At 37.2% G+C, this 13,666-nt stretch overlaps 2 protein-coding genes across 2 annotated transcripts in view; one reads left to right on the top strand and one right to left on the bottom strand.

Annotated features, from left to right (window-relative positions):
* Positions 1–5,267, bottom strand: part of LOC134853282 (cytoplasmic 60S subunit biogenesis factor ZNF622-like) — a 76,552-nt gene extending 71,285 nt beyond the window's left edge. Inside the window, exon 1 of the mRNA XM_063869258.1 lies at positions 5,240–5,267. The gene's annotated coding sequence lies outside the window, so the exon portion shown is untranslated. The remainder of the gene's footprint in view (positions 1–5,239) is intronic.
* LOC134853271 (5-oxoprolinase-like) lies at positions 95–12,774 on the top strand (the record flags this gene model as incomplete). Its single annotated transcript, XM_063869248.1, is given in 10 exon segments — positions 95–353; positions 951–1,203; positions 6,846–7,096; positions 7,361–8,111; positions 8,590–8,812; positions 9,252–9,546; positions 9,959–10,215; positions 11,024–11,208; positions 11,643–11,819; positions 12,176–12,774. Coding segments are annotated over 10 exon segments (3,064 nt in total), but the record flags the coding sequence as incomplete, so codon positions are not given.
* Between the last annotated feature and the right edge of the window lie 892 nt (positions 12,775–13,666).

Here is a 13,666-nt window from a genome sequence, read left to right as displayed (position 1 = left end):
GCACTAAAAATTAGTACTAATTAACTCACTGATTTTATTTAAATCGTCCCTCCGTAAATTATACAGTCCTTTCTACGAAAATAGGATTTGAGATCTCGGACAAGTGTGAGTCATCACCTAGACCCCTGATTGGCTTTGACATGGGAGGAACTTCCACTGATGTGAGTCGTTACGCTGGTTCTCTGGAACATGTGTTCGAGTGCACCACTGCTGGAGTGACTATCCAGGCACCCCAGCTGGACGTGAACACGGTGGCTGCAGGAGGAGGCTCCAGACTATTCTTCCGGTCGGGATTGTTCACTGTGGGACCAGAATCTGCCGGCGCACATCCTGGACCAACTTGCTATCGCAAGGTTAGGTTTTCGTTGTTGTCTAGTATATCCAATTAGGCCACAGATTCGCCGACTAAATAATAATTCTATCACTTGGATTTTCCGAGTAGGTTTAAGTTAAAGCAAAGCTTGTGTCCTAATCGAATGTTGGGAACCCTTTAAAATTCTGTTGATTAAATCGATGTGTTGAAACCTTTTGGCCTTGTTGAGTTCAAGACGAAGTCGTGGCCTTAAAATCTTCAGATAAATAGTTTTTGGATCAAAAATTGAAATATACGGAACTGAGTTGATTCTATGCTTGTTTTTTTTCTAAGGTGGAATCCTCTTGAGATCCTTTCTGTGGTTTTGGCATAGTTTCCATCGGGGTAAATTTTTCGTAATATTCTTCAGTAGCCAGTATATCAAAAAATGAGAACTATTAAACACTGGTTATGACTACAATTTCTACCCTGATGATTCAAAAATTTCTCAAAACGCATTTCGATTTTCTACATGGCCTGAAAGTCACTGAATCGCACTGTTTTGGAAACATTTTCTGTCCTTGCGGAATGTTTTCATTCGATATTGCTGCTATTGAATTAAGAGCTATTTTTTGTTATTTGACTCAAAAATGTTTAGGGGGGTCCTCTGACTATAACTGATGCGAATTTGGTGCTGAATAGACTGGACCCGCAGTACTTTCCCAAGATATTCGGACCCAACTGCGACGAGCCTCTGAGCCGAGACGCGAGTGTGGAAGCATTCGTGAAACTTACTGAGGAGATTAACTCCCAGATAGCCCCACAGGTGTTGACAATGGAGCAGGTGGCGCTCGGCTTCGTCAAAGTTGCAAATGAGGCCATGTGTAGACCCATCAGGGCTCTCACTCAAGGTCAGCTTCAAGTTCTTATATGAGAAGTTGCACGATCTAAGGATCTATGAGTCTTAAAGGATATTTTTGCGACAGCTACGTTAAGTTGCACATTGCATTTTGAATTGAATTTGAATTTAGATACAGTTTAGAGAACATTAATGAACTAACAAACTGCATCAGGGTTACTGTACGGAAACCTAGGTAAATAAGTGAAGGCAAAAACAGAGTTATTAGAGTTGCACCCTTGGATACCACATGTAATCATCGTATTAGCATGTCAACAAGCAATCGATTGTCATGCAGGTATATGTTTTTAAGTTTGTCGAAAATTTTTTTCTTTTGCTTGTCAGAATATTCGCTAAGGTTGAGGGGTAACAAATCGTTTGACATCAAAAAGTTGAAACATTTCAAAGTTTTGTAAGACACCGAATATAGAGCTAATTTTGTTTTTCTTAAAGTTAGTGACAAACATCCTAAAATACTAGTGACAAAATCCTAAACTACCCCTGCGCGTGAGTCTACCCATCTTTCTTGATTGAAGGTTTAAAAAGTGTTAGGGGGACACTTCTAAGAACTGAAACATTGCCTCAGAACTTAATTGGCTGATGAACATTTCATACACATTTTACAGCTGATATTTTGAAAAATACTCGGTCAGATGATCATACTTGCGAAGGAAAAAAATAGTTCTTATAACTTTTTTCTGTAATAAGAAAATTTTATCAAGATTTGTTTTCGAAGTACATCCGTACGCTATCAAGCCATAGGAAATTATCGGAATCACGTATGCTTTTTAAAACTTAACTAATGACTGCTTGGAGAAGCATGATCTTCCTCTGTGCTAAACACAATTGAATTTGGACGCCTTTTTGCAAAGTTTTTCAGTTTCATCATTAACATTCAGTTTTTTGTCAACTTCAGTACCCAAATATTTAGAACTATCCATATTTTCCATAGTTTGGCCAGCAATTGAAATTTTGGAATACGATAGGTCTTTTCCAAAAGCCATTAGTTTACTCTTGTCTGTATTAATCGATAGCTTGTTGACATTGCACCAGTCATTTATGCTCTGGACATCTTTGCTGACTTCTTTTATAAACATTGGTGTTTTCTCAGAACCTACAGTTGCAGTGTCATCAGCAAAAAGACTTATTTCAGTTACTTCATTCATAATTGAAACATCATTGATATATATTAAAATCAATAAAGGACCCAAAACTGAGCCCCGTGGCACTCGACAAGGTATTTTTTCTAAAGACGGATTTATGGTACCATCAGTCACATATTGTACCCTGTTCGTTAACTAGTTCTGTAACAAATTTAAACATTTCCCACGAAAACTATATTTCTCTAATTTAATGATTAAAATATCGTGGTCAACAGTGTCAAATGCTTTTTTAAAATCCAGAAAGGGGGCCATTCCATATTATTTTTGCTTCGAAACTGTGCGGATATATTCAGTTATCCGTGTAATTGCATGTACACAAAAGTGCTTTGGTCTGAACCCAAATTGTTCAGGACAAAGTATTTTGAATTTCCGTAAAAATTTCATCATTCGTCGCTAAATAAGTTTTTCAAAAAGTTTGCTATTTAATGAAAGAAGGCTCATTGGCCGGTAATTATTAAAATCAATATCTTTTCTACTTTTGAACAAAGCGATTACCTTGGCAGTTTTGCAAATATCAGAAAAAGTCTCTGTGATGAACATTTCATTAAAATAAACAACCATGAGCTTCATAATGACTGGTGCACAAAGTTTAAACATCATTTTACTCAACCCGTCATGAACAATCGAATCTTTGTTTTTTCAATTCTTATTAATTTTGCCATTTCGTCAATGTCAGTGGGAAAGAAAACAAAATCCTTGCAATTGCGAGAGATTCTATCAACATATTTGAAATCGCCAATTTTTTTGAAGGTTGAGGTCCAATGGTTACAAAATAGTTATTCAAATCATTCGCCTCCAACTTTTTTGAACTAGTTTTCTCTTTTCCACAAAACTTAATAAAAACTTGAACCATCCTTTTTGAAGCATTAGAGTTACCCAATTCATTGTCAGAAAATTTTTGCTTTTCTATGGCAATTTGTTTTTTGGTTTCATCCTCAATTGTTTGAACTTTTTTTTTTATTCATCATCGGGAAAAATAATCATTTTTTATGCACAGTACCTCTATTTTTGCACAGTTTTCTATTATTTTTAGTTATCCATGTTTTTTTGATACCGACTAATTTAGATGGGCAAATCCTATCGAAAACATTGATCATTGACCGAATTAAAAACTGAATTTTTAAATTCACGGATTTATCTGCGCTCAGTTTTTCCAATTCGATATGTAGGAGAAATAGTAGTTCGAGTAGGTTGTCGTCACGATTCAGTATTTTAACATTTCTGGCATAACAAACAGTTTAATCAGCTTTAGCGATAGTAAATGACAAATCACCAAACAATGCGTTGTAGTCACTTATTGTTGATTTAATAATTGTCACTCAAAAAAATCTTCTGATATCCAATCATCAATGCAGGTAGCACTATTTTTAGTGACTCTGGTTGGTTCACTCAAGAAAATTTCCCACAATTATAGGTATTCCTTTTAAAAATCGAAGTTCATTCAAGAGACTATCCAGATTTTCTAAAAATTTTAGACACGTGATCAGGTGGTCTGTAGACAACGCATTTATTGAACTTAGTTAAATTGCTGCAAATAGTTATAGCTAGATATTCCAAATCTGATTTCAGATCTTGAAGAATAAATTCAACTCCAGTTTTTACAAAAAGCTACACCACCGCCCCTTTTTCCCTATTTTTAAAAACCCCTTTCTGATAACCATCCAACTGAAACATTTCCGAACAATCTTTTTCGGTCAACCATGTTTCGCATAAAGCTATGACTAAAGGTTTTTCTTGAGTGACTCAACCAAAACACAAGGCTAGTCATGATGTAACCTAAGTGATCTTATGTTAAGAAAAAAAACGCTCTCATTTCCCTCAGTATTTGCCTCCATTCAGTTTCCCAAATCCAACAAAATTAACGCAATAAATTAAGTGGTTGAGTTAAGGTTAAGTTTAGTTGTATGTTGAAAGTATTTTACTCATCGTTTTTGTTTCATATGACTGCATAGTACCACCCACGAATCCTTTAATGAAATCCAATAAGGCATTATCATCATCCATATGCTTGACCAATTCACTTTTCAGAGTTTGCATTTCTTCGTTAGTTGTAGATGCTGGCGATGGTGAAACTTGAAAGTGAAAACGCTTTTTAGCCGGTGTTATATTGTCTTTCAAAACCTTACTATACAAACTTTCCGAATTAATTTTTAGCTGACCTGATGGTGTTGACTTTGCTATCCGCAGTGTTGCTTAGGCTCTCCAACTCCTCCATAGTATCCACCTTGACACGTTTAAAATTTCCTCCGATATCTTTAACTTTCACAAAAGGAGGAGAGTTCCATGTAAAAACAATCATGCCGCTCGATTCAGCTTATATTTTCAATCCCGAATCATGTTTTGATAACCTTTCGTTAATATATACCGGTTTATTGTTGCACGGGTTGACAAAATTTCAAAGCAGAGGTTTTCGATTCCAGAGACTATTTTTTTGTCAAATTGTATAAATTTCGCAAAAATTGGAGGCGGTCTGTTGAAGTACTTAACAGGATACAAAGGGTGGCAAGCCTTGAGATTGTTTTCTGTAACCGATTTATTCAGCACTTTTGAACAAGAATATGATATGTCTCCGATTAAAGTCCCAGTAATTCCCAGGGGCAAGTTGTTGAATATCTGAATCCTTGGAGTTATATCTCTCTAGTTCATTCGTTTTAATACTAAGCTGTTGCACACTGGATTCTAGTTGAATAACAGATTTCGTAATTTCCTTGTTTTCTTCAATCAATAGTTGGAATAATTCTTTAACATTTGGGTCTAAATTCGCTGAATCCAAATTTGTTTTCACGTTTTCTGCAGTTATTTCTATTTGACACTTGAAATTCAGACGTAAATAATTGCTTTCGTTTGCTCGAAAATTGAAGCGATCATTTTCATTGCTCTTTTTCTATTTAATAAGTTTATCACAACAATTAGGCTTCGGGATCGGCGAAGTTTGGCGCTGCGGCGGCAGAGAGGTGAATGAGGTTCAGCTTGGAGGAAAAATCAAGAGATGAATTGCGCGAGTGACTCGGTGTCATTTTGGCTTCGAGAGATACAAATGGGTCCTTCCACATCTCCTTCAGGTCATTCTTGAGATAGGCGACTATGTCGAGCAAAGCAGGTTGGGCCTGCTGGAAGATATCTGAGCACAGAGTGGCTCACACTAGTCCTATTTAATAAGTTTATCACAGCAATTAGGCTAATGAAAATTTGCTCATGAAAATGTTTCAGTTAAGCTCAATTTTTTTATCAAAAGATTCAAATGATTTTTGGGTTGTTTTTCTTAGCATTGGGCTCAAGATGAAGCCTTTTGAATAAAGTAAAAATTTTAATTTCATTTACAAAAGAGGGAAACTTTTGACAGACGAGCGGTTCTGCGCTTAGCGGAGAACCGCTGTTGTACCGCTGCTTAGAAACCATTTCGCAGACAATGAGTACGGATCATTGTGGGTCTTGAACCAGTTATCTTTTGACTGAGACGCGGAGGCCTAAGACACTTCAACGTCGCTGCTCTTCCTTAAAATCACAAGTGAATTTAATAAAAAGTGCATAAAACAGTATACTTCTAAAACTTGTTCCTGTGGCGCATAATTTTTGACGAAATCGGAAAAATTCTTCTATAAATTCTTCAGGAAAATTTCTTCAGGAAAAATTCCGTCTATAGGCTGATTTTTTTTGTTTTTTTTTCTGGAAAAATTCTTAAAATATTGATGAACTTAGGTATATATGCACTTTTTGAGTTCGATTGAAATTCATTGGCTGAAAATGACCTAAATAGCACTCTCCAAATACAAACGTGCAAATGGCGCAAAATTTCGTGAACGATTTCTAGTTTTGTAAATGGGATTTAATTTTTAGATTTCCAGCGGAATGAAAACTTTACCTGTTGATCTAGTTTTTTCAAGTTGGGTTAACGTTATCAAAAAGTACCCGATCGTAGCTCGTTCTAGAAGTTCAAAGAGCTTAAAGGGCATCTATTTTTTTCTTTGGATTTGAAAGTTGAGATTTTTTCAACAACTTCAGTGTTTTTTTTTTAATCTTCAATCGGTTATGTTTCAATTTATTGGTCCACTAATATATTAAGAGTCGATGAACGTATTTTAGATCCTTATATAGGTCGTGATGATTTTTTTTTTCATTTTTTTTTTCAAGAAAAATCTAAAAGTTTGCTCAGGTTCAGATTTATTTTTTGGCCGTTTGTTTTGATTTGTTGTTAAAGTTAATTCTTTACTTTTGTTAAAAGGCAGACAAAATTCACTATCGAACAGCAAAACATTAAAGCACGATAAGACGTAATCGACTTCTAACTTTGAAAATGGCATTTAATTATCAGATTTCCAAGCGATAGGGTCATAGTTAGTTCTAGAAATTCAAAGAGCTTTAAGTCCATATATATATTTTTTTAAAAGTCGTTTTTTTCTATTTCCTTGCTTTCTTTTCCTTGACTCTTTTCGAACTGTCTGTTGACTATGTTTTTATTTTTCTTTAATAACAGTTTACGTTTGACGCTCAGGTAAGGGCTACGACACAAGCAAACACGTGCTGGCCTGTTTCGGGGGAGCTGGCGGACAACATGCCTGTGCCATAGCTCAATCCCTTGGCATGGACCAGATAGTGGTGCACAAGTATGCTGGCATCCTCTCCGCATTCGGAATGGCCATGGCTGATGTTGTCGTGGAGTCACAGCAGCCGATGAATGTTGCATACGACGCTTACAGTTTCGAGCAACTCAAGTCGAGTTTCGAGTCTCAGATTAGAGAAAAGGCAACATAGTGATGTTCATTGAGTATTGAATTCCAAATTAAGATTGATTTTTATGGTGTTATAGCATATTGCGAATGCTGAAAACATTGTTCAATTTAACATCACTTTAGCGAAACTGATTCGTTGTGGGTTTTCAATATTTTTTAACTGCTTCTCAAAATTTCGTTTTTTCGTCAACAAAAGATAATTTTTCCAGATTTTCATTAAACATTTAATTTCAAAAAAAAAATGAAAAAGAAACTAAGGACGAACACCACTGAATAGGCGATACCCAAACTCAAATCACAAGGATTTGCAAGCAGCAATATAGAAGTCGAATTGTACCTCAATTTGAGATACGACAAAACAGACTGCAGTCTTATGGTTCCCGCTTTCGACAAATCAGTTTTGACTGAGAAAATTCGAATCACCACTGAACTATTGAGTTCGTTCAAAGAAAAGTTTGCTATAAAGTACAAGTCAGATTTTGGGTTTTCGTTACCAGACAGGGAAGTAATCGTAGACGATGTTCGAATTCGTGCAATTGGGAAAACTCGATTGGCTGACGAAACTAGCCAATCAGGAGTCGTGAAAAATAAAACCTCAGAATTGAACGTTCAAAAGACCTTAGATTGTCATTTTAAAGAAGGATGTCTAACCACGAGTGTTATTTTCATCGATGACATTCCATTTCATAAAGAAATCACTGGACCAACTGTTATAATTGATAAATTAAATACGATTCTAGTCGAGCCTAATTGCTCGGCTATTTTGGACGAGTCGGGCAATGTTGTGATAAACGTTAAGAAGGAAACATCGACCGAAGATTATTTGAAACGAGATTTGAACAAAGTCGATTTCGTGGAACTGTCAATATTTTCGCATAGATTCATGAGCATAGCGGAACAAATGGGCCGTGTGTTGCAGAAAACGGCAATTTCTACGAATATAAAAGAGAGACTGGATTTCTCGTGTGCGATGTTCGGCCCAGACGGAGGATTAGTTGCCAATGCACCACATATACCAGTGCATCTGGGTAGGATCTTCATCTATGACATAATTGTTTTTGTGTGTTTCTCGTCCGTTTAAATCATGGCACAACCGGTTTTAATCTCAGAAAAAGAATTTTTTTTAATTCAAAATTTTCAAATTTTTTTTAAAAATATTTTTTTTTAAATATGGACCATTACTAGGCCAAGTTGTGCACTGGATAGGCGCGCAATTTCGTGTTTGTAGGTTTCTGAAATTCAGAGACAAGTCTTTGAACATGTTAAAGTTTTGTCGGAATGACCTAAGAAAACGAGCCCCAAAATCGTCTACTGTCCTTGTTCTGGAAACAATTCAATCCTTGGTTTAATCTGTTTTTGGAAAAATGGTTCAAATTTTTTTTTTGCTCAGGGGCGTGATCTTGACGGGAAATTGCCCATTGATGACCTCCCATGTTTGTTTGTTAACTTGGAAACTATTTTATTAGGATTTATTTTTATCTATTATTACTTTTTGCATAAATCCAGGGGCGATGCAGGAGACTGTGAAGTACCAGATGGAAGCACTGAAGGGTGATTTGTATGAGGGGGATGTGATACTGACCAACCACCCCCTGTGTGGAGGCAGCCACCTCCCAGACCTCACTGTCATCACACCTGTGTTCTCCCCCAATCAACCAGCTGAGGGGGGCGAAGAGAGTGGCAAAGGAGGAAGATCCAATGGGCAGCCAGTGTTCTTCGTCGCATCCAGGTATGATCCGACCAGGCAGATGAGTATGTTTTTTGCTGAACTAATCCTGAAGCGGAACACATCCGTTTGTTGAGATTCGCAGTGCCTCGCTGAGTAAAATTCTTATTGATTTGAAGTACAAACCTTGACGCTCGAGCGGATCTGAGACCCCCTCGAAAGGGCAGGGGATTTCCGTTAAATTTTTGAAAAGTTGGTTGATCTTATTTTTAGGTCGACCAAATTGATTATCCGAGTTCTTTCAAAACTTCATGCAGAAAGTATAAACAGCACTTTTTGAAATGTTATGACCAAAAAATTCAATTGTTTGGCGCTCGCTCCCCTTCAGAAATTGTATGTTGGTACCAAATGCGCTTTGCAAAAAATTTTACCCCCTCCCAAAAAAAAAATCCGCCCCTGGTTGACGAATGTTTTTCAGTTCTTTTTGTGTTTTTTTTCCAAGGGGTCATCACGCGGACATAGGTGGAATAACCCCTGGCTCCATGCCCCCCTTCTCCACCCAACTGGCGGAAGAGGGGGCTGTGTTTGAGACATTCAAAGTAGTTGAAAGAGGAAAGTTTCAAGAAGAAGCACTCGTCCGCAAACTGGAGGAACCGGCGAATAAGGTTGTCGGCTCCAGTGCGTCACGAAACATACGAGATAACATTGCGGATCTGAAGGCCCAGATAGCGGCTAACAACAAGGGAATTGGACTCATCAAAGATTTGATTAACGAGTACAGTTTGGAGGTGGTACAGGTAATATTTGAGCTTTAAAATTTATTTTTAATTTTGGAAAGCTTTCATCATCATCAGATAGAATGTATAAAAGAGATAGTATAGCCTTATTGATAACCTTATGTTTTTTCATTTTTTCCAGGAAAAGTCAGAAATTGTTCAGGCTCAAACTGATTTTTCGCGGTTTGACTTCTGGTTTTGTTTAAAATTCAGTTCATTTCCTTCAGTTCATTTCCAATACCATCGAACAACATAAGTGTAAAGGTCACGAAAAGCGTGCTCGACTTCTAGTTTCGAAAATGGATTTTAATTATTAGATTTACCAGCGAGATAAAAAAAAATTACCTATCGATCCAGTTTTCTCAAATTGTTCGTGAAATTCAAAGAGCCTTAAGGCCATATTCTTTTTGTTTGAAAGTTCTTCGTTTTTTAGGCGTACATGGAGCATATAAGGTCAAATGCTGAAGTGGCAGTGAGAAATGTCCTAAAAGAGCTACACGCGCGGACGGGTGGCAAACCGCTGACATGTAGTGACAAGTTGGACAGTGGAGCGACGATACAAGTGTCCATTGACATCAACGGACAAGATGGCAGTGCCACGATTGACTTCGAAGGGACCTCGCCTGAACTGCACGGGAACCAGTGTGCTCCGAGGGCTGTCTGCATGTCCGCTCTCATATATTGTCTCAGGTGAGAGTCAACCAGCCGAAGAAAACGTCATTTGGATGGAATTTTGCAACTGTTACATCATTATTATGTAACTGCTCCGTATTTTTGGTTAGTTTATATGGCAGATGGTTCATACGTACTTTGGCTGGCTTTTATACCACCTTTTCACGGTAGTCTAAATAGGTTGTAGATAAACCATCCGATGTGTAAATCATTTACTGTACAAGCCAACTGAAAGTACGGAATGGTTACATAATAATGATGTAACAGTTAAGGATTTCTGCCCAAATGAGGTAACCTTCGGCTGGTTCATATGCTCTTGTTTAGTTATTTATATCAATTATATGTTTAGTTTACTGAATTTACCTCTCATACAGCTGTTTCCAAATTTTTCCTAGCTTATTTTTTTAAATTTAAAATGTTTCTTCTTTTTCAATTTGTTACTTAAATCAGGGTGGTCGGATCATGCTTGTTTTGTATCGTTTATTTGTTAAGCAGCGTCACAACAGCGGTTCTCCGTAAGTTCTGAACAGCTCGTATGTTGATCCTTTCCCTCATGGATAAATCGTCTTAATCTTTATAAATAAAAGCCGCTGAAAAATTCCTGATTGGTTGAAAAACATCACCACTATATTAAGGAGCTAATAGCTAATAAGGAGGCCAATATATATTCTGAGCTGTAGTCCAGAATTATAATTCAATTTGCAGAAAACAGAAGATTTCGGGTAACCGAGGAATAAATAAGAAATTATTCCTAACAACAAGATACAATATTAGCAATAACACCAAGATAATAGTAACATTATCATTCTATATTTGGCTGATTTAGGTCGCTGGTCAAGTATGACATCCCCTTGAACCAGGGCTGTCTGCAGCCAGTTGCAGTCCATATTCCCCCTCGCTGTCTGCTGGACCCTGGACCCAACACAGCTGTAGTGGGTGGGAATGTGACTACTTCCCAGCGCATAGTGGACGTAGTGTTGCGGGCATTCGAGGCATGTGCCGACTCACAGGGTTGGTCAGGAAATTTTGATCAACAACTGTTACTCGATGTTATTTATTAATCAAGTGGTAAACTGCGGCCCGCCGTTAAAAATTCAATATATAAAAGAACTTTCATGCATACTTTTAAAATCTTAGTGTCTTGTATATACTTGTTTTTTGTGTCTATTCTTTCATGTCTGTTCTTTATAAGCGGAGGAATAATTAACTATAGTTAATTTTTTTCGCCGAATAAACGGGCCAAAACATCTATTTCGCGGCATAAAAGTTTGCCCTCGAACAAGCAGCTCGCTTTGAAAACAAACGTTTTTTTACTAGCTGTGTTCACGTAAAAGCTTAAATTGGCGTTTTTAAATTAACAACGTTTTTCAGAAAAAAAATCATTCTAAGTAAAAAAAAAATAAAACTACCACAAATTTGCTTTTGTTAAGTGTGGTGTCGCTTAGGCTGCATGAACAATGTGACCTTCGGCAACAGTGGTTTCGGCTACTACGAGACAGTGGCGGGAGGGGCGGGGGCTGGACCCACCTGGGAGGGCAGAGGGGGCATCCACACTCACATGACAAACACCCGCATCACTGACCCGGAGGTGCTGGAGAAGTACTACCCTGTCATACTCGAAGGTTCCCATCCTCATAATTGTCTATTTTTTTCTGTTTTTTAAAAAAATAAATTGCTTGCTTATTTGAAAAATTCAAGGAGGATTTGGAACTCAATTTGCAGCGAGTGCCGAATGTAGAGCGAAGGAGAATACTAATTTCCCGGCCTGGAATTTCAGAAATTTGACCCCTTGCTGACCGAAAAGTACTCATCCAAAACTTCAAGGTTTCAATATGAAAGTTTTACTGATAAAGTGCGCAAAGAAAAAGCAGCTATTGCATGTTTTCAGCATGTTGAGGAGTAAATATTCTGACTAGTTGTTTTCTCTGTGATTTCTGAGCGGAAGAATAATTTGTCAAGAGTCGATTTTTTTTTACAGCTTTCCACCTCAGAGCCGACAACTCGGGCGGTGGAGGTCAATTCAAGGGAGGCGAGGGTGTCATCAGACGAATGAAGTTCCGAGAGCCAATCACGCTGTCGTTACTCACCGAACGACGAGTTCTGGAGCCGAAGGGACTCGCGGGCGGTGGGAATGCAAAATGCGGCGAAAACATTTTGATTCGGAGCGACAGTTCGATGCTGTTTTTGGGACCAAAAACCTCAGTAGAGGTCAAACCCAGAGAAACTTTGTTGCTGAAAACTCCAGGCGGAGGAGGTTACGGCGAACTAAACTGTCGTGAAAATCGTCACGTGAACGAAAAAATCGATGAAAAGTTAACAGAATATAAAAATTCTCTGGTGAACTCAAAGGGAAGTGTGAATGAATACAAACTTATACAAGAATCGGCATGAACAATCTAAATTATTATTTAAGTAGTAGAATTTGAATATATGCAGTTAAATTCCAATTCATGGATTTCATACTGTCTAAGAGTCGATGAACGTCCGAACCTTAAAAAAAAATTTCCCGGCTTAGTTTAATTTCATTTTCTTTTTGATGAGGAAGGCAAACTCCACAATCGAGCAGCAAGTGTTGAGATCACAACAGACGTGGTGGATTTTAGTTTTCAGAGTTTCCATCCGAATAAAAAGTTTATCAATTGATACAGTTTTCTCAGTAGTCAATCATAAAACGTCTACAAATTCGAAGAGCTCTAAGGCCATCAATTTTTTTAAATTTATTTTCTTTAAAATTCGAAAGCTGAGAATTTTCGAAAAAAAAACTATTTTCTAATACTGTTAACTTCATCGACTCTTTTCCAACTGTCTTTTGGCTATGTTTGAAAAATTGTTCTGATATTTATAATTTTTTGAAAGATGTGTAACTATTCAAAAAGCTTAAATCTTGTATCAAATTTTATTCATATAGTGATGTATTGATCGATAGTAACTTTGATTTTATTTTGTTCCGACTGGTTTGCTCCGACCTGGCGAATTTCGATTTTTCAACTAGCCTTTTTTGCTGATTTCTTTTTACTATCTGGGAAACATAGGTGTCCAAAGCTCTAATTAGAAGACGATTATCTTTTGATGATTTGTTCTGAAGTTATGCTTTTTAAATTTAGAAACGAAAGTCTTAGTTCAAAATAAGCATCAGATGATTGAAAAATAAGCAGATAAAGCAACCGGACTGATACGTGTTGCATGTGCTCCAAACCGAAGGCAAAAACTGTTCATGAATTGTTTATCGGCTAGCGACACTAACATCTACCAGTCGCCAGGCCACAGAGATACATAATTTTTTCTCTCTGTTGGTGTTGTTTTTAGTTTTTGACACAAACTTAATAATTTGAGAATCACCAAGGATCATGCAGAAAACTATACAGCCTATCAAGGCATGACCCTGGAAACCCTAAGAGAAAAGTTGCAAGATAATATCGGACTTGAACAGCTCGAATAAAAAAAAATTGTTTGAAATACTTCTTCTAGA

This window comes from Symsagittifera roscoffensis, chromosome 1 (assembly GCF_963678635.1).
Source record: "Symsagittifera roscoffensis chromosome 1, txSymRosc1.1, whole genome shotgun sequence".
Taxonomy (NCBI): domain Eukaryota; kingdom Metazoa; phylum Xenacoelomorpha; order Acoela; family Convolutidae; genus Symsagittifera; species Symsagittifera roscoffensis.
This window is presented reverse-complemented; position numbering and strand designations above follow the sequence as displayed.